This window comes from Carcharodon carcharias, chromosome 12 (assembly GCF_017639515.1).
Source record: "Carcharodon carcharias isolate sCarCar2 chromosome 12, sCarCar2.pri, whole genome shotgun sequence".
Taxonomy (NCBI): Eukaryota; Metazoa; Chordata; class Chondrichthyes; order Lamniformes; family Lamnidae; genus Carcharodon; species Carcharodon carcharias.
In genome coordinates, this window is record NC_054478.1 from 72,684,599 (window position 1) to 72,710,684 (window position 26,086).

Sequence of the window (26,086 nt, forward strand, 5' to 3'; positions counted from 1 at the left end):
CTAACATTTAGACTGGACCTTTAAACTTATCCGACGGCAGCAAGTGCTGCAAAGAGGGACTGTGTCATGTCTTCCCTCGACTCTACTGTGATGGAGTTCCTTGAATGATGCTGTTCGGCACATTTCTATGAAAGTCAAGCTCAGAAGATCCCGGAAGAAATGCGCAGCACCGTCGAGTCGGGGGCATTTTCAAGGGCAGCTGCAATCCAACAATCACTGCCAATGATTGGAAGATCTGGGCCATAGTCTCTGCAGTGCAGAAACACTTGAGCTCAGATATCTATTAAGCTCTTTTTTGCTCCTCTGTTGATCTGATCACTAACTGTTCTTCACATGCTGGTTGCTTGACTATGCATTCATTCCTAACCAGACTATTTAAATTCCCCAAGGCAGATATATCTGAGCTGGTGTCTGTATCGTCAGGTGTGTGTGATGGATGGTCCAGAGTTGGGTTAGATGCCAAATCCACTCTAACGTTAGAAATATCATCTTAGGAGACTCCTATAAAAAGGAAAACACAATTTGTCATCATACTACATGTATTGAATACTGTGCACAGTGCATATTGTAAATCCACTGAGTGCTGTACTGCTGTTATGCAAACAATGCTTCGATCATGACAATTGAGTTTGTGAGTTTGAAGGATAAACCAGGATATGAATTATGAGTGGAGACACACCTTGTTCAACAGACGTCAAACCAGCAAGCTGCCCCTGGCTAAATTACCTCTCCTTGCAGAGTTGCTTCCTCATCATGACTTATCGTCTCCTTTCCTTTGTTGTCTGCCTTTTTGCAGCGAAAAAAAAGATAGCTATCAGCATTTGGAAAGGCAACAAGTGCCACTCTATAGTGTTCAGCCTAGCTCCCATCTTGAGCAAATGCATAACAGTGACAACATGCAAATAGTTTAAGAGATCAGGTTGATTTGCTGTCATAACGTACAGAAGTTATTTATTAAACCTGATACATCAGGACCCACGTCGAGATGGCTTCCAAATACATTTCCGTCTCTAGGGGCAGGCTGGGAACCAGGTCAGCTGCACACTACACAGTGGTGGGCAGCCAATGAGGGCAAATAAGGCACCCCAATGGTTCACTATGCAACAGTATAAAAATAGTGGAAAACCACTGTTAAAGCCAGCCAAGAACATGGGGCTACTAGCTCAGTTGAGGTTGCCTCCTGGCAGCAAGTTGGGTGGCCATCAGAATGGGAGGCTCCATGCCCCACTAATGAGGACTCAGGGATAAGAGCCCGCAATCACATCTGACACTACTCCTGTGGCGGGGCTTCTCCTCTAACCCAATAACGATAACCACTTTGGGCCTCTTTATTTGGTCATTTCTCTGCAGGCAACCAAGGATGCCTCCATGTTAAGGTGCCCTCAAACCTGCCTCCCTGCCTCTGCAGTGGCCACCTCTCCTGGTGCCGCTGCTGGCCTGATATAGCTGCGGGCTTTTAGGTTCACCTGCAGCCTCAGGAACCAGCCCGCCATCCTTAACAGGATGGCAAGCACAGAGACAGTCAATTAAGAGGCTGCCTCCTGGAGGATTGGGCTGGCAGACACACTGACAACATGGATGGACTCAGGACTCCCATATGGGCCCTATATCAGAGCCCTGATGCCAATCAGAAAGTCCAGTTCCATGTTTCGAGCACAGTGCTTATGGCAATGCACACTTTGTGTACAGACTCAGAATTGGTCATTTGTGGCTAGTTTTATATTGCCACTCTTCCTCACACTAAAGGACTTTTTTTTTCTCATCTGCTCCACAAATTGCACTTTGCACACAACATCACTATTTTTCTCTGATGCAACTCTTATATATTCAGGTTTTCTTCATCAAATCCATTTATGGACATAAAGTCTTGCCTACCTTTGCTGATGTGAGAGAATTGTGGCAGACAAGAAACATGTACCTTGAATTGAGAACACAAGCCCTTGAAGAGCTGCTGCTCTCCTTTATTCTGCCCCAGCTAGTTATCAGCAACCCATGTGCTCATAAAAAGTGTGCAGCAAGCATACATTCCACTCAAATGCATCAGCTGACCTTGAATCCAGTTATCAGTAGAGAAATCTGCAGCATACTAGAGCAAGAGAGCCTGAAGTTCCTGACAAGACACTTTCCTGTCCCCAGGCTAGAGAATCTATCCTGCACTGCCCAAGGTCCCCCGAAAAGATCTAAGGGAGCTGAAGAAAAAATAGTCATTTCCTATTTAAAAGCAAAATACTGTGGATGCTGGAAATCTAGAACAAGAACAAAAATACCTGGAAAAACTCAGCAGGTCTGAAAGCATCTGCGGGGAGGGATACAGTTAGCATTTTGAGTGCATATGACCCTTCATCAGAACTAAGACATATAGAAATGAGATAAAATATAAGCTGGTAGAATGGGGTGGGACAGGAGAGCTCGATAGGGGGCCAGTGATAGGTGGAGGCCAAGAAGAGACTGTCAAAGACGTCATAGACAACAGACTAAGGGATGTTGACGGTGGTGATATTATCTAAAAGATGTGCTAATGGGGACATTAAGAAAGCAACCCCACCAGCACTAGGGCCATCTGCCATTTCTATATGTCTTAGTTCTGATGAAGGGTCTTACGGACTCGAAACGTCAATTGTATCCCTCTCCGCAGATGCTGTCAGACCTGATTAGTTTTTCCAGGTATTTTTGTTTTTGTCATTTCCTATTTGTTGGTTCCTGTGTTAGGCAAGGTACTCAATACTCTCTGGAATTGATAACTTTATTCTAGTAAAGCTCTGGGGCTTCAGATGAGCTCTCAATTGGTGTGAGGTTTGCTGTGTGACTTTAAATGACATAAAGAGTGAATTTTGCACAATATTACAACAACTCCGCCATTACACCCTCTTTGGCATAGAGAGGTGGGTGGAATTTAGAGTGGAAGAATCCTAACATAACTGAGATCCACTGCATATTGCCTTCCACCAGGCAGAAATTGACCATTGATCCCTCTCCATTCCAGGAACTTAAATTTCAAGGCCAGAAGTCTGCATTTTCTTGAATTTTTTAGCTATTGACTCAGGTTGGAATTGTCCGCTCCCGTTGGCAGCTGGCATGTTTTCCACCGTCGAGCGTCAGGAACTTAATTTTAATACATTTGCATCTCCTCACTGTACCCGCACGCCAGAATCATCCTCCCATGTCAAATTTACGTCCCACATTGGCATGACTTCAAAACAGTGTGATTTACGACTGCCTTTAAATGACGTGCACCTGACGAGCTGAACTTGGAGCGTAACTCTGAGGTGAATGCACATAACCTTGCGAGTGCTCCCGAGCATCGCCCATAGGACATCAAGGAGGAGGCGCGGTGCATTTGGCGGGGACAGAGGCAAGTCACTTTATCCAGGCTGGTTTTCAGTGCGATGCCTGGGCATCGAGTGCGCTCCAGTGAGCTTGCTGGGAAGAGGTAGTGTGGGGGAGGCGGTAGGGGAAGAGAAATGGCCATGCACTTGGCAAGCTTGTCAAAAGTGACCATTCTTCCCCAGCTAAGACCATTCAGCAGGAACTCCATTGAGATGTTTGAAGCTTGGCCTCTGAAGCATTCTGCCCACTCAAGTAACACAAAAGCATGAAAGTGCCACCAAATGCTCCAGAACTTTTCACTCCTTGGGCACAGACTGCAAATTAATGTGTGCTTTAGGGGGCAGAAGAGCAATTGGACGACTGGGAAAGTTCTAGAATCCCCTTGTGAAAGGCGACCATGGCGCAGTCACTGGTGGAGGCGCTCACAATCCCTTGCAATGTTTTTATTCAGGTTTGGACCAGTATCCATTATGGTTCAAGCTAACAGCGCAGCCTTGCAGTGCAGGTTAGGAGAATGCCTGCGCCTGAGCTGAGAGCACAGCATGCAGTCCAATGGCTGAAGCTGCCGCCAATTGTTCAAGTGGAGTGGGGCGGAGGTGGGTGGGGTTTCAGAAAGCCATGAAGTGCATACACACTGGCCATCCAAACTGTGGCCAGCACTCTCTGGCATACGTGAAGGGGCCAAGAGAGGTCCTTAGGACATATATGCTAACCCACGTGTCTGCCTCTTTAATCCTACTGGAGGAGAACATCAGGATCCTGGACCTGGTGATTTAGTTATGCCTCATGGCTTACAGGGAGCAAAGAAGAAGGAGAGGAGTGCAGTGAAGGCGCTTGGCTCGCAAATGGAAGGAGCAGCACTCTCAGGATAAAGGTGTGGCAGCACTTCCTGTGCAAGCTGCTGAAGATCCATAGCTCATAGGTGCCTCGCTAGACCAAGGGTCTATCGACAGCACCTGTCATTCCAGCAGATGATTGAGAACCATATCGCCAAACACTGTGCATGTCTAGGGAATGGATCGGTCACATATGCCACCTGCTGCAGGATTTGGTTCCACAGGGACATGGAGGGCATCTACTGCCACTGGCCATGAAAGTGACCACGTGCTCAATTTCTATGCCGGTGGCTACTGCCAGGGCGCCATAAAGTGACTTGTGCGGGATCTTGCAAGCTTCCACCCACAAGTGCATCCAGGAGGTCACGAATGCCATCTCTGCGAATGAACAGAACTTAGTACACTTCGACCAGGATCAGGAAAATCAGGAAGCAAGAGCACTGGGATTTGCAGCAATCTCCGGTTTTCCACAGGTGCAGGGTGCCATTGGCTGCACTCATGTGACACTTAAGTCTCCGTGGCAACAAACAGTCCACGACACCGACCATAAGGACTTCCACTTGTCGAATATTCAGCTGGTGTGTGAGCACCACAAGTGCATCCTACAGGTCTGCGCACAATTTCCAGGGGGCATCCACGACTCCTACATCCTAAGCAGATCTCAGGTCCCTGACACCTTCTAGGGTCCACAGAGGTTGCAGGGTTGGCTCCTCGGGGACAAGGACTACCCAGAGAGGACGTGGCTGAAGACACCCATGTGGCGCCCTCAGTCTGCAGCAGAGAGACAGTGTAATGAGGATCATGCTACAACCTGGATTCTGGTGGAGCAAATGATAAGCATATTGAAAGTGAGGTTCTAGTGCCTTGACAGGTCTGGTGGGGCACTGCAATACATTCCTCAGAGGGTGTCGCGCATCACAGTCACTTGCTGCGTGCTGCAGAACCTCGTGCTGCAATAGGGGGAAGCCCTGGCTGAGGAGGAGATGGAAAAACTGCACATCTTCTCCGATGAGGAGGACATCTAAGGGGATGTGGGTGATGAGGTCTTCGAAGGTGAGGATGCCGATGATGACGCCATCACACAGACCAGATGATTCAGGTGCACTCATGAGGCCCTAATACTGCCAGATTCATAGAGGATGATGACGAGATACAGTCGAGGACAGTCCTGACATCCTCACCTTGCACCTGTGAACATTTGACTCCTGTGTGGCTGATGGCAGCGTGCATACTCTCAGTGTTCAGGCTCATGTCATGGAGACGCAGCCATGAAACTTTAAGTGCACCTGATCCTTTGGCAGCTTTCATCACCTGTACCCTTCAGGACCACGCCATCACCGGACACAAGTGCTGAAGCCATGGGGGACCAGCCCCACCTCAAAAGTCCTGAGAGCACACAGGGAGAATGACAGAACTCTGTGACACCTGCCCGCAATATTTTGACAGCAATGACAAGCACTGCCGAGGCGCAGGCATCACAAGTATGTCCAGTGACTGTGAATACAGACCATCACTTTGGTTTGAAGGTTACACACTGCACAGGGAAGAGGCCCTAGACTGAGATACTTGCCTTTATCTTGTGCAAGAACAAAGGCTTCATATCTGAGTGACACGAATGACATGACACATCACAACAAAGAGCCATAGACACGGAGACATTCTTGGGAGTTTATTTACAATAGTGAACAATTTGTACGTGATTATCGACTGCGCTCATGCGGTGAAACTACATCTTTCTAACCTTTCTAACCCTGCTGCTACATCTTGGTGTTCCCCGGATATCCACAGCAGAGGTGGAGCCAGCCTGCTGACTGCTACAGCCTGTCTGTAATGACCTTGGCGGGCATCCTCTGGAGGGCTGAGACCTGGAGGGCCATGGCCTGCTTTGGGTGTCCTGCTGCGGGCCAGGTGCACCCTCCTCAGCCTGTGGAGCTGGAGATGATGGGGTCATAGAAGAGGGGATTTGGATCAGCTGGACATTTCTAGAGTCACCTGGGTAGATGGCCCCGGGGTATCGAGCTGCTGGTCCTCCTCCCTATGGGTGCCCAATGTCCCCTGGCTGACTCCTTGTGGAGAAGGGGTAGCTGGAGTGAGATCAAGCTGCCCCGCAGCCCTCTTGCGTACACACTATCGAAGGCCAACTATGGTGTCAGCAATAGGTATCAGCTCACACAGCAGTATAGAAACAATGTCCTGGACCAAGGTCTTCATGGCGGCTGCCATCCTACCAGTGTTGACCTTGGTGCATTGGCATGTCGGCGCTATCACCTTAGACTTAAGGTGGACAGACTCCTCCATCATCCCATGCAATCTGAGGAGTGCAGCAGACATCTCTTCCTGATGTTCCCATGTTTGTCTTTGCAGTTCCAACAACTGATTGAAGACCAAATTCAGAGGCTCAACATCTCACTAAGACTAAGCAGATTCCTCGCCTCCAGCAATCCTTTGAGTGCTGGCAACCTCAGGTGACCCTGCCTCCACCTGCTGTGGAACAGACTGTGTGCTGTGCTCACCAGATTGTGATTCCGAGGTTGCTTTACACCTAGATCCCACCGAGGTGTGTGTCGCTGCGCTGGTGGAGGGTGTGGGTGAGCACAGTGACGAGCCTTCAACAGTGCTGTCCTCAGTGTCCTCATCCAAGGTGCTCTTGGTGCTGGAGTCGGGGTCAAGGTTGCCTGAGGGCAATGTGACAGATCTGCCTGGGAGAGAAAGTGGAGATTATTAGGGCTTGGCAGCCACATTACACACAGAACAGTGGACTCAGAGTAGCATCGACGGAAGTATGATGTTTGCCACCAACCTCACTATTGCCACAAGAATGGTCCACGTCCTCTCCGGCCACCTCCAACGTCCGACTCTTGGACGGAGTGAGGACCTTGATGTCCGGCACTCCACCTCGGTCTGGGACCTCTCCCATTGATTGTCCACGATCTTGTCCTGTATAAAGACAGATGGAGAGAGTGTGAGCATGGCGCATGCTAGGCCAAATGAGAAGGATGCCAGGCATACCTGTGTCCTGAGTGGAGCCATGGATGGGATGAGGAGGCGATAACCAGAGGATATAAGGCCAGATGTAGATGTGAGCGTATGTGTCAGAGGGTGAGTGGTGATGTCCCTTGAGCTGTCAGCAAGTGAGATGCGAGTGAATGTGTGATGGGCTTGTGAATGTGTGAGTTTAGAGTGATGACATGGTTGACTTACCCTGTGGCATGGATGAAATTATTCATCAATTTTCTGCACTGAATGACCAACCTCTTCTGTGCGTTGACCGCCGCTGCCAGCACCTCCCAAGCCGGAGTGGTGAGGCTGGTGGCCCTCCTGCAGCCAGAGCAGGGATAGAGGACATAGCGACAGACCTCCGTGATGTCCAAAAGGCGTCCCAGGGATGTGACACTGAATTGGGAGGCTGCATGCTTCTTAGCTTTTAGTCTTCATTGAAGCAGTCCTGGGCTGCTAGCATTGAGAACTGTGCCTGCAGCTGCAGTTAAATATGGCACCTGGAGTAAGGAAGCAGCAAGGTTACAGCGTGGTGGGCAAATTGGAGGACTTCCGTGAACGAAATGGTGAGTTTCCCGTGACTGCATAATTTATGAAGTGGGAAGGGGGTGCCATTGCGGTTGGTGGGTAAAAAGTCAATTTTCACACCTGCTACCTCACTTAGTGCAAATCTGGGATGATTCCACCCTCAGTGTTTACTTACCCATTGCACTTTCAAGGCTTAGACAGGCAGAGCTCTATATACTCGTAATAGGAATATACTGGCCCCTGTTCCAAAGAGGCTGGCAGCTAATTTCCATAATTAAAGGCAAATTAAGTACCAATTTAAATTTTGCTGAAGGGGACTCCTCTGCATGAGGTGGCTGCCAACTAAATGGACGTGGCCTCCTAGTGGCAGTCTGGCAGGGGGTTCTAATGGAACAAAGAGCAGGCCGTGGGCAGGGAAAGCAACCCCTGGCTCCAATGCTTTCTTCAGAGGTGTTTCCACTCTGACAAAAGGCCCTGTGTTTTCCTGTTTTATGCATGTAACTCCTGTAGACCCATGATCTCCTGCACTCCTCAGCAGTGACCACCTCTCCTGATGGTGTTGCTGAGACTTCAGAGCTATCAGTCTGCTGCTTGGGTCAGCAGCATCAAAGGCATGTCAGTCATCTTTATTAGACAGTGGGCCCACAAGTGGCCAGTCAGAAGGTTACCTGTGGTAAAATTGCAGAGCAGATCCCACTGACAGCAAGCACAGGTTTAGGACCCGATTGTTACCCCAACGTTGGGGTTCCAACCTCCCTCGTAAAATTCAGCCCAATGCATTAATCTAGATTCTGCCCTGTGGCTTTGGAAAAATACAATAGATGCAAAATTGAATTGTGTAGTCCTGCTACAAAGATCTACCTTGCTTCCCTGGAGGCAAGTTGTGCTACGGGCTTCTATCTGCATAGCCCACACAGCATTCTCAAAATTACATGTGTACGTGCAGATGTGTTCTCTGTGTGCACCTGAACACAGTGAACACTATTCTGAGGTCACAGCCCAACTGGCCAATTGTGACACTAGATTCCAAATAATGCAAGTCCTGGCAAATCAATTCCTGAAAAAGATGCATGAAATAGCAAGGTGGGCCCTACAGTACAGTATTTAAAAAGCCAGGCAAACTGATTGCAGCTGAATTAAATTTTGGGAACTTTTTCCATAGGAAAGCATTTGTGATACTCTGGAGTGATTTTAGAGGTATTTTGCTGCAATTGCCAGAGAGTGTTGGTGCATCCTCCTAGGGCTGGTATGGGACTAGGTACCGGTCTACATAAAGGCTGCGACAGGTATGAAGGCAGTTCCTTTGGGCCAGCAGCATACCAGGGAGATCGATCAGAGTCTGCAGAGAAGGCGTTACCCTCTACTAAGGTGGTATCCTCCATGCTCCTTGACAGTGTCAGTGGGCTGTCTGGCAGACCAGGCAAGGTACAGCCTCTTGGTACACATATCCTCAAGAACACAAGACCACGACAGATAGGGGCAGGAGTAGACCACGTGGTCCTGTTCTGCCATTCAATCAGATCATGGTTGATCTTGGGCTTCAACTCCACTTTTCTGCCCAAAGCCATGTCCCTTGACTCACTGAGACACTAAATGCAGAATTTTCCAGTTTGGAGACTAAACGTGGTGTGCTTCCTGCTGGACGGTGGTTGGGAACTCGCGCCAAATTTCACGCTCAGAAGCTCATTAATTATGTATTGGCAAACAACTCTCCGAATCACATGGGGTCGATGATCCGGGTGCCATATTTAAACACCCAAACACACACATTAACTCTCTCCAACCCAGCTGGTACAGGAAACCTCTTCATATGGCTACACCCAAGAAAAATACTACTACAAGATTCAGTAATGACTCCCCCTTGAGGCCCTTATCCATGGATTCCGCTTGCACTGGGATGTCCCCTCTCTGAGGGATAAGTCCAGGAGGCCCACTAGCTTCACCTCGCCGGCCTGAGAGGCGTTTGCAAGGGAGGTCAACTCATTGGGCACCTGCCCATGAAATGCCATCCAGTGCAGGAGGAGGATGAATGATCTCATCCACTCCACCAGGGGAAGGTAAGTTAACCTTCAGCTCACTCCAATCTCACACTCTCATAATGGCATCATGCGCTGAAAGGGTTACACTGCTCAGGGATCTCACAATCTTAGCGGGGCAGGCATCCGCACTGATTGTCTCATGGACACTTTAACATCACCAACATCTCATGTGTCATGCTGCGCAAACTCCATCAGCACTGACTGGGGAGGACTCAGCACACACAGCAAGTAAGCATGTTTCACAACCTCTGCTTCATCCCTTCTCATCACATTCAATCCATTTATCTTCATGCAGGCCATTCTTGCCCACAAGAGGGAGAGGTCCCACACTGGAGGAGGGATGGCCTACATCCAGGAGCACTCCAAATCCAAGGAGGATACCACCTAGGTGGCAGTGGAGGACAGAGATCACTCCTGTGGTGAAGGCCTCTCCCAGCAAGCCAGTTTGGATAAGCCCTCCATAAGCAGATCACATCTGACATTCACATTGAGTGACATGTAATGTTGTATTCAGCCTGCTCACAAACTAAATCTATCTTCTCCCTCTTACAGGCAGCAACAGGTCCAGACAGACCGGATGCATCACTGAACTGGGGGGGCTGCACTCTTCTTAGCTTTTGGGGCCATGTCTTCACTGGAGCAGTCCTGGGCTGCAAGCATTAAAAACTGTGCATGTGGCTGCAGTTTAAATATGGCACCCAGAGTGAGGCAGCAACAGATGCAGCCCCCAGGCCACCTCAGAGGAGGATGATGAGGATCCATTTGAATAAGACCTGTCACAGCATTCATCTGCACTCTCCACCAGTGCAGAGTCACCCAGGTGGGTCATAGTTCTAGGTTAGGCTTGGGGTCACATTCTGGAGAACACCTCACAGGCACATCTCCACAGAAATCAGAGGCAGTGACAGCCAAAGATCAGGCATTCGCTGAGTCAGATGATGACCCCCTGGAAACGGCCATCTCTACCATCCTGGAGACGCAATGACAGGCGGCAGAAAATCAGGTGGACTTGCGAGATGCAGTCAACAGACTAGAATGAAGGATGGAGGAATCCATTTGCATTCTGTCTGATGTCATGGCTCCGACATGCGAGTGCCTCAAGGCCTCCATGGGAAGCATGGCAGTCTTCTTGAAGACCTTGTCCAGCAGATACTGTTGGATTTGCATTCGGACCCAAACTTCATTGCCATAGGCATTTCTGGGATTCATCAGTGACTAGGCGAAAGGTGGGTGGAGCACTTTGACCTCCCTTCAGGAGCCCCTTTTCCTCAGTGAGTCAAGCAGGGGCCCTCAGGCACTGATAGGGAGGAGAGCCAGAAGCTGGAAAACCTAGGGTCAACTACCCAGGTGACTCCAAGAATGTTCAGCTGATCCAAATCCCCTCTGCCTGTGACTCAGCATCTTGAATACTGTGTGCAGTTTTGGTCTCCTTATTTAAGGAAGGATGTAAATGTGTTGGAGGCGGTTCAGGTTTACTTGATTGATACCTGGAATGAGCGGGTTATTTTATGACGAAAGGGTTGGACAGACCTGACTGGAGTTTAGAAGACTGAGAAGTGATTTGATTGAAGTGTATAATATCCTGAAAGGTCTTAGCAAGGTGGATGTGGAAAGGATATTTCCTCCTTTGGGTGAGTCCAGAACTAGAGCCCTGTTTTAAAATTAGGGGTCACCCTTTTAGGACAGAGATGAAGAGAATTTTTTTCTTCTCAGAGGGCTGTGCGACTTTGGAACTCTCTACCTCAGAAGGTGGTGGGGGCAGGGTCATTGAATATTTTGAAGGCACAGGTAGATAGATTCTTGTTAGGCAAGGGAATCAAAGGTTATCGGGGGCAGATGGGAATGGGGAATTTTAAACACAAACAGGTTAGGCATGATCTTATTGAATGGCGGAGCAGGCTTGAGGAGCCATGACGTACCTCTGTTCCTATTTAGTGTGTTTGTATGAGCCCATCACCTCCAGTTGTACAGGCCGAGGAGGCTGCCCCTATCCCATAGCAGGAGACCCAAAGCAGGCTAGGGCGCTTCAGATCTTGGCCCTCGAGAGGACACCTGCCAAAGTCATTAAAGACAACAGGAGTAGCAGCCAGCAGGCTGTCTCCACCTCTGCTGCGGATGTCAGGGTTGCACCAAGGCATAGTGGTAGGGTTAGACAAAATTAAGAAACTTTCAGACATCACTTCTGGGTCACAAGTGTTCAATCACTGTATATATCATGCACCTTTGTAAATACATTTGCTGTTCATGAGAATGGTCTCATCATTTTAAAGCATTATGCACGTGCATCTATGTGCCCTCTTATTGTGAGGAGAGACATGCTCCCATTCAGTGATTGCCTTTCCTTGTGAGCTTCATATTCATGTGATGTCCACCTGATTCATGATAGTTGCTCAACCCTTTTGTTATGTCAGGGAGATGTGCAAAATGTGTTTGTAACCTCTACTCCTTACAAAATAACATGGAGTTAAGCATGCTCAATGGCCTCGGAGGGGTAGCTGTAATTGTCTGACAGAATGAAATGGCTGTCTTCATTGGTAGTGCCAAAGCACAAGACCTGCAGTCACGATGGTCTCTCCAACCATGCACACATCTCAGTGTCTGTTAAAAGTTTCTCATTAAAGTGGCGATGATTGCATCAAGTCCTTTGATGCAGCGTTTGCGCTATTGTGCTGACTTTCACTTCCCAGAGCGCAACGATACAGGGTTTACCACTGACCTTTTCAAAGATTAGGGCATGGTGAATCATGAAGGTGCAAATCCGAATGCTGAACTTAGGGAATAGAACCATTTCTTGTTAATGAACATCGGGGACTGCTGTCATGGAGTTCTCAAAGCAACATGTGTACGATCGATTGCACCCTGTGCTCTAGGGAAGCTTGAGATAGCTGCAAACTGTAGAAATCTAGCAGCCTGGCTAGATTCATCGGGTGTGAACTTAACATAATGATGAGCCTTACTGTAACGGTACCTGTAATTTCCTTGATGCACTTATATGTTGACGACTGTGAGATGCTGCATAGGTCTCCTGTGGATCCCTAGAATGATCTGCAGGCAGAAAAACTGAGCATGGTGGTGACCTTCAGGGACACTGGCAGGAGATGTCCTCCCAGTCCATGGGGTGTTAGATCGACCTGCAGAATGTGGCAGATATGATCCACCATCTCTCTTGTCAAACACAGAGGTATGCGGCATTGTCTTTCGCTCATCTCCAGATGGGAAAGTCTTTTCTGGTAGATCGTTGGACATGTGGGTTGCCTCCGTGGGATAAGTCTAACCTCCTCATCCACTGGTTCTCACTGGAGCTCACCTGGACCATGGACCTCAGGCTGGGCCTCCTCTTGAAGCTGCGCTAGGCAGTGCCAGGCCCTTCTTCTCCTCCTCCATTGGATCACTGCCCTGAGCGCAGGCTCCGTTATGATAAATGCAACAGATTAATGAATACTGGGTAAATATAGCAGGCCTCCCACTCACAAACAGAAAGCCACTGTCATGCCCTAGAGATGCGTCTGTGTTACTAGATTTTTTCTGATCAGCCTTGTAACTGAGACGCAAACTCACAGGTCTAGGTGACCAAGATGTCAATGTTGATACTTGACATCTCAAACTCACAGGGGTAGGAAGAGGTTTGGACGCATTCATGAAATGTGCCACCTTACCAAAGGCACTCCTGCAATTACTGATCTGGTTTAATGATAAAGCTAAACTTGCACTTCAGCAATGACTGGATGCCCTTAGGCCTGTTTTCCATGCCAATTGGAGAAAGCATATTAGAGGCTTCCATTGATGACCTGGCTTTTATGCAGCAACTGTGCTTCCTTAACAGCTGCCTGCATTTTCCAATCTCACATAACTCTCTGTTAATGCTCAAATGGAACAGTATTGTGAAGCCAATGACTCCTTCAGTCTCTAGTTAAAGTGCACCAAAAGACATGGGTTTCTATGAAACCTTCTCAAGGAAGTCTTCCTTTTTTCTCTCAGCTCTGACTGATTCAATTTCAATGTTGTGACTCTAAGCAGCTTAAGGGTGCCCCGGAAAGGGCTCCTTAGTCCAGCTGTGGGCTCCTCAAACAATGCTTCAGACCCCTCCCATGCAGATTCTTATCCAGATTTGATATTAAACTGCGCAACAACTTCAGGGTTTCAAGATGGTGGTGCTACATGTTTATTTTGTGACCAGCTTCAACCCTTCCCCTGTCAGTGTTTGGGTCCCTCCAATCTTCCTGGAACCTCATGATGTGCAGGTAGATCTCCCTCCGGTTGTTCTCCAGCCTCTCCCAGTAACCCTGGATTCCATTACCATTGTGATGGACATTCTAGCCCTCTCCCATGAACTCATTATTGTTGACATCCCCATGCCCCATGTGGACCTCACGCCTCCCCACCTTGAGGCTATGTGCATGGTCACATCCAGAGGAGAGCACTGCCTCCCCGCCCTGCCATCCAGGAGAGCTGTGACTACCCCCCTACGCACCCCATCTTTATAACATTTCCCCCATTTACAGGCAGCAAATGCCATCCATAACCATGACCATCCAATCTGCAGCCCAGTACTGAGTCAGACAAGCCTACCACCACTGAATGTAAGACAATGACCACACCCTGCATACCAAGCTGTTCCTTATCCCAGTTGAGCACACGAGCCTTGCCCCTCCCTGGAGTGGGACTAGGACATGTGCATCATGCATTGCCCTGTAGCATGTTCCACAAAGCCCCAGGACTGCCTTTAACCTTTCAACCTAACTATAAGGTCCACAAAGCCGAAAGACTGCCTTTACTCTCTCATTCTGACCTCTTGGCCCCAGACCAGGGACTATGATTGTCTTTCAATGAGCTCTCCCATTCCATCATGACTGATCACAACACAGTCTCCCTCTACCCTCAACACCCCCATCCCCCACCCCCACTATTCCAAAGTCTGTGCGCATCCCCTCTCATTCATACGTTTCGATTTGTCTCTGCCTGCCATCGTTGCAGCCCCCCCGCAACCCCACCTTACCCCATTGACCCCCATGTCTCCATCATCCTTCCCCCTTCTAACCACACCATACCCCACTGACCCCTACGTCTCTGTCATCCTTCCACCACCACCTTCCCACACCCCCCCTCCCCCCCACCGTGCTGTTGTTCTGAAGTACAGAGGCACCCACCGCGAGCAGATCAACCCTACACCCCTCCACCAGAGTGGTGTTACACCTCCATTGTTGAGAAACCGGAGCGTCACTGTTGAAGGTGGGCTCTGAATGTTGCACTCACCTTGAAGTCACGAGCGAAGTGAGGGTAGACAGCTGCATGCCACACACACACACCCACAGACACAGACCCCACTACAAGTCAAATTTAAAATAATTTCCAATAACATTATATACATTAACATCTTCATGACAATGTGCTTTTCTGAGTACTCTGACCTCAAAATAAAACATTGATATGAGCACTGACACTGGAAGGAGCTCAAAAAATATTCCAAGGATGATTCTGAGACTTGCCAAAATTATGAGGAGAGCTGCACTGAATTAAATTTATCCATTAGAGACTAAATGGCTTAAAGGATTTGTAACCCAAATCTTTAAAATACTGGCAAACATTGGCAATTTAGCAAGTTGCTTAACCAGTACTGTGATCCCCAAACTAGGGAGCACAAACAGAATACTGGTGCCAGACTTAACTAGAATTAGAAGATTCCACCCCGCATATAGTGGTTTTGAGATGTTAATTGGGTGAACAGGAAATTAAAAGGTAAAGAGTACACTTGCATTTTGTTGAATAAACTATTCAAAGACTGGGGGTGAAATCTTGCACCTTACTGTACATCAAAGTACCCAGACTATCTGGCTCTAATACAATTAAGCCACACATAGGCACAGATCCCACTACAAGTCCAATTTAAAATAATTCCCAATAACATTATATACATTAATATCTTCATGACAACGTCATCATGTCATGTTTCAAATGTGGCCTTACCAATGAGTTAAAATAACCCATTTTGACTTAAATATTCTTGAAACATTCTATTACTTGGTTAGTCTTGTGATAAACATCTCACATGGACTTTAAACCTTCAATCAATGGGCAAGAGTTATAGAATGTTTTCTTGGTTTTAATACTGACTCTGAGTCTATAAGTAAAAACAGAGTTCCTATGCGCTGAGATCCTTCTCAAAACACACCTCAAAAATGACTATATTTTCATTGTATACCTAGTGAAACGACTTTTCCTGGAAAGATTGGGTCATCACCTCAGCACTTCTAACTTCTGTTGTGAATTTTGAAGTTGGACTGGAGACCGCTTCATCCCTCTCCAGTACTCACCTAACGGATATTGTTCTGTCCCCTTTTCTGCGGTCCATCTCTCTCTGAGGGACAGGATACCAGCGGAAGTTCAATTTCCAGTTAAAGCCACCGTATGTCATATCCGACCCAGCCATGTATTCAAACGTATCATCACTAATTACGTCTATAATTGGGCAAACCACAGCTGTTCTGCGTAAGAAAAGAAACTATTATTAAAGGCAAAGATTTTTAAATGCTACACTTCATCCAACCCATCTTACAACATGGTCCACTCATGATACATCTGTATGGCTCAGTGGGTAGCACTCTTGCATCTAAGTCAGAGTCATGAAGAGTGTGGCTTAACTCATACTTCAGGGCCTGAGTGTATAGTCTGGGTCTACAATCCAATGGAATACTGAGGGGCTGCTACACCAACACAGGGTGCTGCCTTTCAGGTGAGATTTTAAACTGAGGTTCCATCTGCCCTCTCAAATGGATGTAAAAGATCCCATAGCACTATTTCAAAGAAGAGCAGGGGAGTTTTTCCTGGTGCCTTGGCCAATATTTATTCCTCAAGCAACATTACTAAAAAGACACAGGTTATCTAGTCATTACCCATATTGCTGTTTGTGGGTCCTTGATGTGCACAAATTGTCTGCTGTGTTTCCCACATTACAAGGGTGACTGTATTTTGACAGCTGTAAAATGCTGAGGGACGTCCTGAGGTCATGAAAGGCGTTATATTAATGCAAGTTCTTTCTTTCTAATACATAATAGCTGTACAATTACAAACCGTCTGCAAAAGTTATTTTTGTAAATATAGGCAGAACATTAATTTGGAAGCTACAGCAAAACTTTATGCAGGTAACACAATTACTAACTTGTTACATTCGTATTTGTATGTACAAAAATGTTAACAGTGCCACCGAAAGTAAGTTTGAATCCAAGTTAATATACTCACTGGATTAATCTTTCACAGATTAAGCAAAATAGGTAAAGGTTAATGAAAAACAAACCAATGAATAACACTCAGTCACTAAATAGTGAGGTTTTCATCACAAATGATTTATTGTTGAGCACATTTCATGTATCATCTTATATATTTTCTATAAATATTTGATCCAAATTGAACCATATTGTTTTAGCTTCCCCACCAAAACAAAATATGGATATATGTGTTATCAAGCACTGAAGCTGTCGCTGATAGTCAGTTATTTTAAGTTTGGAATTTGCAGTTCTTATACACAAAGATGGGAAGACAAAAACATGGTCCAGCTTTCTTAACAAAGTTATTAGCTTTCTTTTCTCTGCACTGAAAGTTTGCCCACTATTGAAATTGATCTAAAACTCTGCAGGGATTCAGCTGATGTTTGCCCTTCAGACACTCTGTGGAGAACAGTACCAGCAACAAAGCAAATATCACTACTTTTAATTACACCCATTAGGTTACTAATGCAAGCACTAGTCCAAGCATGTAACTTTCATGCAATCATACCCAATTGATGTATTAAGACAACAAATGTTCATTTTACAACACCCAACAATTATATCCTCTGCTTTTGTCCCTCCACCTCAATAACTTACACAATATCAATAATATCCCATTCTCAAAGGCTCTAAAATGTCTAACAGTAACCCTTTAATTTCTTGTGCAGCACTGAGGGAATTGGTCCATTTTTGAAGCACAAGATGGGTTCTGTTACAAGGTGACCAACTTGTTCTGCCAAATGTATGGGCAGGTAACAATTTTGTCACTAATGTGCTGCAACTGCTTTCATTTTCTTAAAGCTTCCATGAACTAGTGCAATCAGAAGTTGGAACACTGCCCTGTATTTCTTGGAGATTGACAATTATTTCTTTTTGCAAGCATACATGATATTTCCTGCGTTCCAACATTTGGCAATTAGAAGCGAAATACTACTAGCTTTTTTCTTTTTAAGCTAGTAAGAGCGATTGGATTCGCCCAGATCTCAGGTTTCCCACAGGTGCAGGTGTGATTGCACACGTGACGCTCAAATCTCTGTCGCAACACATAGTGAACTACATCAGCCGCAAGGGCTTCCATTCACTGAATGTGCAACTGGTGTACACATCAGAAACACATCCTGCAGGTTTGCGCACGGTTTCCAGGGGATTCACTCAACGCCTACATCCTCAGTCACTCACAGATCCCTGGAGTCTTCCAGGGTCCACAGAAGCTGTAGGGATGGTTCCTCACAGACAAGGGCAACCGCAGAGGCCGTGGCGGAGGACACATGTGCGGCGGCCTCAGACTGCAGCAAAGCAACTGTACAATGAGGCTCATGCTGCAGTTCGCACCTTGGTGGAGTAGACCATCAGGATGCTGAAGATGAGATTCCGGTGCCTGGACCGGTCTGGTGGAGCCCTGCAATATAGTCCACAGAGGGTGTTGCGCATCGTTGTAGTCTGATGCGCCCTTTACAACCTGGTGCTGCAATATGGTGAGGAGTTGGCTGAGGAGGCGATGGAGGAGCTGCACTCTCCTCTGATGAGGAGGACACCGATGGGGATGAGACTGAGGAGGTCCTTGGAGGCAACGATGACAGAGATGAGGTCCTCACACTGGGCAGATGAGGCAGGTGTGCTCGGGGGGCCCTCAAAGCTGCTTGATTTGTGGAGGATGATGATGATATGCAGCGAGGTGACCCCATACTTCCTCACATCGCATTTGTGAATGTTTGACCTCAGTCTGGATTATGGCAGCGCGAGTACCTTCTGTGAGAATGCGCCAGTAATGGAGACGCAGTAGAGGCCCTAATTGTCACTCATTTGCAGGAGAATGATGATGACATGCAGTGAGAACACTCCATAAAACTTCATATAGCCTCTGAGAATGTCTGACTCCTGTCTGGCTGAGGGCAGCTCTCTTGCACTCTGTGATCAGGGTAATATCATAGAGACACAGCCACGAAACTTTAGAAGCATCTGATGCTTTATCCGCCTTCAGCACCTGAGTCCTTCAGGAGCTGGAGCACAGCATCAGTGGTCACAGATGCTGAAGAGATGGGGGCCAGCCCTACCTTAAAGGTGCTGAGAGTACACAGAGGGTTTGTGAGAACTCTCTGGTGCCTGGCCACTATATTCTGGCAGCAATGACAAGCACTGCCAAGGTGCAGGCATCAGTAATGTTTCCAGGGAATGAGGCCAGTCCATCACTTTGGTCTCAAGGCTGCACAGAGCACAGGGAAGAGGCCCTGAACTGAGACACCAGCCATTATCTTGTGCAGAAAGGTTTCACTTCTGAGTGACAAGAACATTGCTCATCAGAACAAGGATGCCACAGGCAGGGAAGCATTCTTGGGAGTTTATTGACAATAGTGAACAGTATGTACAAGTGATTAACACCCGTGCTCAGGTTGTGTAACTAATTCCCCTTAACCATCCTAACCCTGCTGCTATGTCTTGGTACTCCCTGGAGGCAGCCTGCTGACTGTGACACCCTGACTGTGGTGACTTTGGCGGGCGTCCTCTGGAGGGCCGAGACTTGGAGGGCTCCAGCCTGCTTTTAGGGTCCTGCTATGTGGCAGTGGCACCCACTTCGGCCTGTGGAGCTGCAGCTGCTGAGGGGGAGGGGAGTCAGATGGGCTGGACACTCTCTGAGTCATCTGGATGTATGGCCCCAGGGGGTACACCTGCTGATCCTCCTCTCTACGGGTGCCCGAGGGCTCATGGCTGACTCCATGCAGAGAAGGTGAAGCTGGAGTGAGGCTGAGCTGCCCTGCACCCCTCTCACGTACACACTGTTGGAGGCCAACTATGGCATCAGCGATGGAGTTGAGTCTGTGCAGCAGTGCAGGACTGATGTCCTGGACCAAGGTCTCCATGGCAGCAGCCATCCTACCAGTGTTGACCTTGGTGTGTTGCCATGCTGGCACTATCACCTCAGCCTAATGGAGGAGATGGACTCCTCCATCGTGCCTTGCAATCTGAGGAGTGTAATGGACATCCCTTCCTGATGTTCCAGAGCTTGCCTCTTCTACTCCACCAACTGTGACATGACCGAGTCCAGAGGTTCGCCACCTGACTCAGGCTCAGCAATGTTCTGGCCTCCAGCAGTCCTCTGATGCTGGACACATGGGAAGTCCCTGCCGCTGTCTGCAGTGGATCAGACAGTGCGATGTGCTCACCAGATTGTGATCCCGAGGCTACCCTAAATCTAGTTCCCACCGAGGTGTGTGTCTCTACGCTGGTGAAGGGTGTGGGTGCGCGCTGTGATGGGACTTCAGGGAGGGTGCCTTCAAATTCCTCTTCAAAGGTTTCTTTGGGGCTTGATTGGAGGCCCTGGGTCATGGACTCTGTCAGCTGTTTGGCAAATGTGTCTGTGAAAGCAAGGGGAGATAATTAGTACATGGGAGTGGCCTGTGAAAGAGGACAAATCACTCAAGGCATGGTCGTATGATGGATGTTCCACTCCTGAATCCTCACTTGGTAGAGCACCACCGACCTCATCGTCAGCACAAGACCAGTCCAGATCCTCACGAGCCAGCTGGATGGCTCTGTTTTCAAAGTCCATGATGACCTTGATTTCAGGCATTCCACCACCATTCTGCAGCCTCTCTCCCTTGTTATGTGCCAGCTTGTCCTGCATGGATAGTGATGGAGAAAGTGTGAGCAGGACGCCTGCCAGGCCAGATGACAAGTATGCCTGGTCTGTATGAGTGTTGAGTGGTCCCATTGACAGGCGAGAACAATGACAGTGTTAGACAGTGAATGGTGGTGTCCCTTGAACTGTCAATGAGTGAGGGTCCTGTGGGTGCATGCTGGGTTTGTGAGTGTGTGCATTGAAAGTGATGAAAAGAGTGACTTACACTGACGGAACGGAGGAGATCATTCATCCTCTTGCAGCACTGGGTGGCTGTGCTCTTCTGAAGGGGATTGGCGCTGACCACTGTTGCCACTGCCTCCCAAGTTGGATTGGTCACTTTGCTGCCCATCCTGCAGCCAGAGTGGGGGTAGGGGGTATCCCGGCGAGGCTCCAGGGCATCTAGCAGTCACTTCAGGGACCCATCATTAAACCGGGGGCTGTAGTCTTTGTCAGTTGCAGGGCCATGTGTCCTGGGCAGCAGTGGTGAGCTGGAAGCAATGAGCACTGTGCTTGCAGCTGGGCGCCTGGTGTGATGAAGCAGTGGGGTGATGACGGGTGGGTGAATGACAGCCCACCCGCCATGGAAATAGCGTGTTTCCTGGAAGTGCATAAACAATAAGGCAGGCTCGGGATGATATGGCGTGAAAACCCACCATCGCGGCAGGCGAGTAAAACATCGTTTTACTTGCTCACTACCGCACTTAGTGCAAATTTGGGAAAATTCTGCCGAAGGGGTGGAACGATTGTAAGCAAATCAATGCTACCCATAATTTTATAAACATTGCCTAGGAAATGTGCTGGCATACTTTAAATCCCTATAAACCTGCTACTTGAGAGTTTATCTCTCTTTCTTTCTTAGTTACTTTCTTAAATGTGTGATGTACCGCTTTCTGATAAAGTTTGAAAAATTAGCATTTTTGATTTTTTGGGATCTACTTGATCAGCTTTTGCTTGGATATATTTATTCTTCTGTAGTGCATTCCTTATTTACTTTTATGTTTCCTTGTTTTTAACTGCATTTCATTGAAGTGGTTTTACACTTATTTTAAACACCTGAAGCTCTGTGGATTTGAGGCTACAGCAGCATTTCAGAGGAAAAATTGAAGGCAGCTCTTCTCAAATGGATATTGTTTGCCAGACCACTATCCCTCCAAGAAGTGGTTCTACAGACTTTGCAAGAGCTAACTAAACATCTCAGGAAAAACAACTGACTTTGTTGCTTACTGTTCACCAGTCTCAAAGATAAACAATAGTATGGTTTATAAACTGTGAAGACAAGGACAACTCTGTTTGTAAGGGAGTTAAAGCAATTCCAGCCTTGAACCTCTATTGCAGATGCCTCAGATGTGAAATCAGCTAGACCTCACCACACTACTGCAACATTAGGTTATTGATGCTATGTTTTACCATGGCAAATGTTATCTTAACTAACCAATGAAAGATAGCAGCAACAGGAGCGATTCACTCTTTCCAGAATGACTGGTTTTACAAAAATGCAAGGCCTCCTCAATGGAATCCACGTGACTACTGAGGGCCACCATTCCACGATGATCGGTGGGCATCAGCACAAAATCACACAGGTAAACAAGCTGTGCCCTAGAAACAGCCACATTTTCATTCCATGGCAATCTTCTGTGCTACTGTTATTTCAAAGATGAGGGACAATGCTGGAGGGCTCCTGGAGGATCAGGGAGAAAAAAGTGAACTGGCTGACTGCTGGCTGCTACTATGGTCCTCTTGCAATGTGCATTGCTCCTTTCACTAGGTCCTGAGTTGGTACTAAAACTACTGATGCCATAACTATGTTGCAGTCGTTACTTGCTATGACTTACTTTCTAGCTCAGCTTGTATCATTTCAATGTGGCTGGCATGACCTTGCAGCTAGACACTCTATTGGCATGCCCAGGGATCTATGCAGCAAAAGATCACTGATCTGAATTCAGGCTCCTATAAACGGTTCATTGACCTATCCAGCATGGTGAGTTCACATGGTGAATCCAGACAAGACAGAATTCTGTACAGTGGAACCCAAGGTGTATATAGCTTCGTTGGAATACTGTCAAATGGATGTACGGCTACACTTAGAATCTCTGGTCAGGGACCACACTGCAGCTGGTCTTTTGGCACCACATCTACAGGGAAGTGTAATTCTATGAACTGGTCAAAACCCACTGTGTAGATATTATTGGTGAACCCTCTGCAGTATGTTATTTTTGGTCATTTGCATACTCATGGCATAAAGTGACAGTTCTAAGAAAGGAACATTCATTTGCATTCAAACCCTGGGAGCTATCACTCCATGGGCTCAACAGCTATAAATGGAATCCAACTGAACCTCAAGTTATCATGAAACAAAAACCGAAAATACTGGAAAAACTTGGCAAGTCTGACAGCATTTGTGGAGAGGGAAACAAGAGTTGATGTTTCAGGTTTGTATGACCCTTCTTCAGAGCTAAAGAGAAGAGCTTATCTTTAGCTCTGAAGAAGGGTCATATGGACTCGAAACATCAACCCTGTTTCTCTCTCCGCAGATGCTGTCAGACTTGCTGAATTTTTCCAGCATTTTCTGTTCTTGTTTCAGATTTCCAGCATCCGCAGAATTTTGCATTTATCTCAAGTTATCATATTCCTGTTGTTCTGATTCAACTTTCACGTGCTCCTCCTCACTTGTGCTTTATGCAACAACTGGTGCTCCATGGAGTTACCGATTCCAGGTGCTGCACAATTTATAGTTGTTCACCATCTTCAAAATTGGTTGTTGGCTCCTTGGGGACACCTATAAAAACAAATCAGGAAGGCATGTTACAATGTTGGCATCAATGCGTTGCTTTTACCAGAGTACGCTTGCCAAACAACTTTTGCTATGCTGTTGTGGTGCATGAAATGCTTGGGCAGGACAGAATAACTGAGTGTATGAGCACAGAGAAGAGGAAAAATAATCAGCACTAATCAGTACTATCCTGAAGCTTGGAAAAACCCTCTTCAAGAACCCATCCCAAATTCCTTAATGGAATCTGTAGTAATCATGGCTTTATTTAGTGTGTAATGTACCATAAAGAATAATACTTGTTAAGGAAGATCACATGATCTGTAGTAACCAATAGGGGAGTAACAGGGGCTACCTTAGCAGTCAGTGTAGAGATAGAGTTGGAGTTGAAAGCACACATGTAGTTGCTGCTGAGTGTATTGTAGGTAAACTTAGAGTTGATCTGCAGACATTTCGCAGGTGGATATATTATCATTAATAGCAGAACTCAGCCACCCGACAACAGAATCAAAATCCATATTCCCAAGGGTCAATTCTACCAAATACCTTAACGATTCAACACACTGAGGCCGCCCACCAGTTCTGTGCCATTCCCTTTTGTTATTGGTTACTGTTTCCAAATAACTGATATAAGATGATGAACTTCTGGAAGCCCGAAATCATAGGGATTGCCAGCAATGGCCAAATGGCATCCTGCACTAAGCATGCAGAATGATCTAGTCTTTAGTGGAATCTAAGTTAGATCTAAGAATCTATGTAGAATTTTTCTGATCATTGAGCAATGGTCATTGTATTTACCTTGACAGCAGGAAGAAGTGGGTGGGTATATGAGCATGTTAAACAGGCTAAATATTTCACAAGCAATCAGCATGCAGTCAGGCTCAAAATGCAGGCAGTTAAGGAAAAAGGCTTTGTTCAAAGTGTGACACTCTGATACATTTAATGCAGTTAAATGCCGTGGACTCCTAATTTGCAAACGTCCTTAAGGACAGTGGGCCTCTGCACATGGGAGAAAACAGTCAGCGACTTCTTTCCAGGCAAAAATGGACGGGTGCCCTTTGAGAAAAGTGACCCAATCCTCTTTCGGTTCCACTCTTTCAGAAGAGCCTGCAAGGATAACTGAGGGGCCCCTCCTCTCTCCAACTTCTATCAGAAGCTGTACACATCTTTCCTTGAACAAATTTCGCTCCCAAATACTACTGAAGAAAAATGCTCCCTTTAAATATCAGTAGCTCTTTATGAACAAGATATGCTATCCCTGCTGCAAATTTGTACCCTCCGCAGGATTAAATTGAAGCAGGCATCTATAATAAACATGTAAGTAACTGGACCTCAGAATATCACAGACGGTGCATTCCATGAGCTATCACCTTGATCTTGAGCTGGAAAATCTTTCCATATTTTTCAGAGGTCAGGTGCACAAAATTGATAGCCTCCGAAAACTAGTGTGAGTATTACAATGCAGGATTAACTAAGGCCCATACCTTCTGATGTAGGCAGCAAGAAAATTTCATGCTGCTGCTTATGTAAATGATGGTAGCATGCAGCTAGGGCATAATACTCTTGTTCAAAGGCTGCACCTCTCATCCAGAAGCCCAGATGGGTGTGAGGCTAACTCCACGTAAAACAAGCCTGCATCTCTTTAAAGAGGTGTGCTTTCTGGCTGCAGCAGGTACTGAACGTTGTTAGGGAAGAATGTCTGAAATGCAAGAAGAGTGAATATGATACTACAGGACAAAGAGAGTGCCCCAAAGTTCCCTGATGCAGCAATGGAGGCCTTAGTGCATGAGGTGGACAGGAAGAAAGAGGTCTTCTATCCACAGGCCAGGAAGTACCTGAGAAAAACAAAGGCAGAGGGATCAGATAGCCATTGCTGTCAATGTAAGCAGTGTAGCTCTGAGGATCTGGATGCAGTGGAGGAAAAAGTTTAATAGTCTCACATGAATAATCAAGGTTAGTGAATGCATCTTCAAACGCCATACCCTTAAAACTGAACTATGAGCCTCAAACATTGCTCAATGCACCATATCCCCTACACTCACCTACCATCATTCACTACAACCACAACTCATACTTCACATTCACAGTATAATGAGGGATTTAAGCATACAGACTGCAAGAAGGTAAAGAAAAACAGGGTTCCTTTATTCCACTAACATCAATGCTGTATAAACTCTCAAGGGAAGGCTGAACTTAAAGAAACAAGCTATTTACTGTGAATATTCACAGCCAATGCTCCAGATCCTTACTGCAGTTCTGTGCCATGCTCTTCCCCACTATCGCCACTTGTTGCTGGAGGACTTGCTACACACTTCTCTGCTTGAGAGCTGCAATCCCAACAACTACAAATATACAAGGTGATGTTGTCTAAGCAATCGCGTGATCAGCAGGGTCAATTGAGTTACCTCAACTAGCCTATTCGAGACCACATTGGTGGCAGAATTCCCCTCATGCATCACCAATCTCGGCAAATGGTCTGGATTAGGATAATATCAGGCATTTGCTCATGACCACCTTCTCAGGATCTCCTCCAAACTGGTACTTTCAATGGGATCCAGGGTTTGTGATGGGTCAGCCACATAAGGGTCTACTTCGGTCATATCTACAGGGACCACAGGATCAGCAGCACTAGTTGCTCCAGTTGCAGCCTCTCTGCCTGACACCTCGGCATCTCCTACGGGCACTGGAGTTGATCTCCTCACACTGGATTG

General features: G+C 47.0%; 1 protein-coding gene across 1 annotated transcript in view; it reads right to left on the reverse strand.

Annotated features, from left to right (window-relative positions):
• galnt13 (UDP-N-acetyl-alpha-D-galactosamine:polypeptide N-acetylgalactosaminyltransferase 13) overlaps nucleotides 1-26,086 on the reverse strand; it is a 581,993-nt gene that overhangs the window by 162,839 nt on the left and 393,068 nt on the right. The window contains exon 6 of the mRNA XM_041201818.1: nucleotides 16,039-16,209. Coding sequence (XP_041057752.1) covers nucleotides 16,039-16,209 — 171 coding nt within the window. The remainder of the gene's footprint in view (nucleotides 1-16,038; nucleotides 16,210-26,086) is intronic.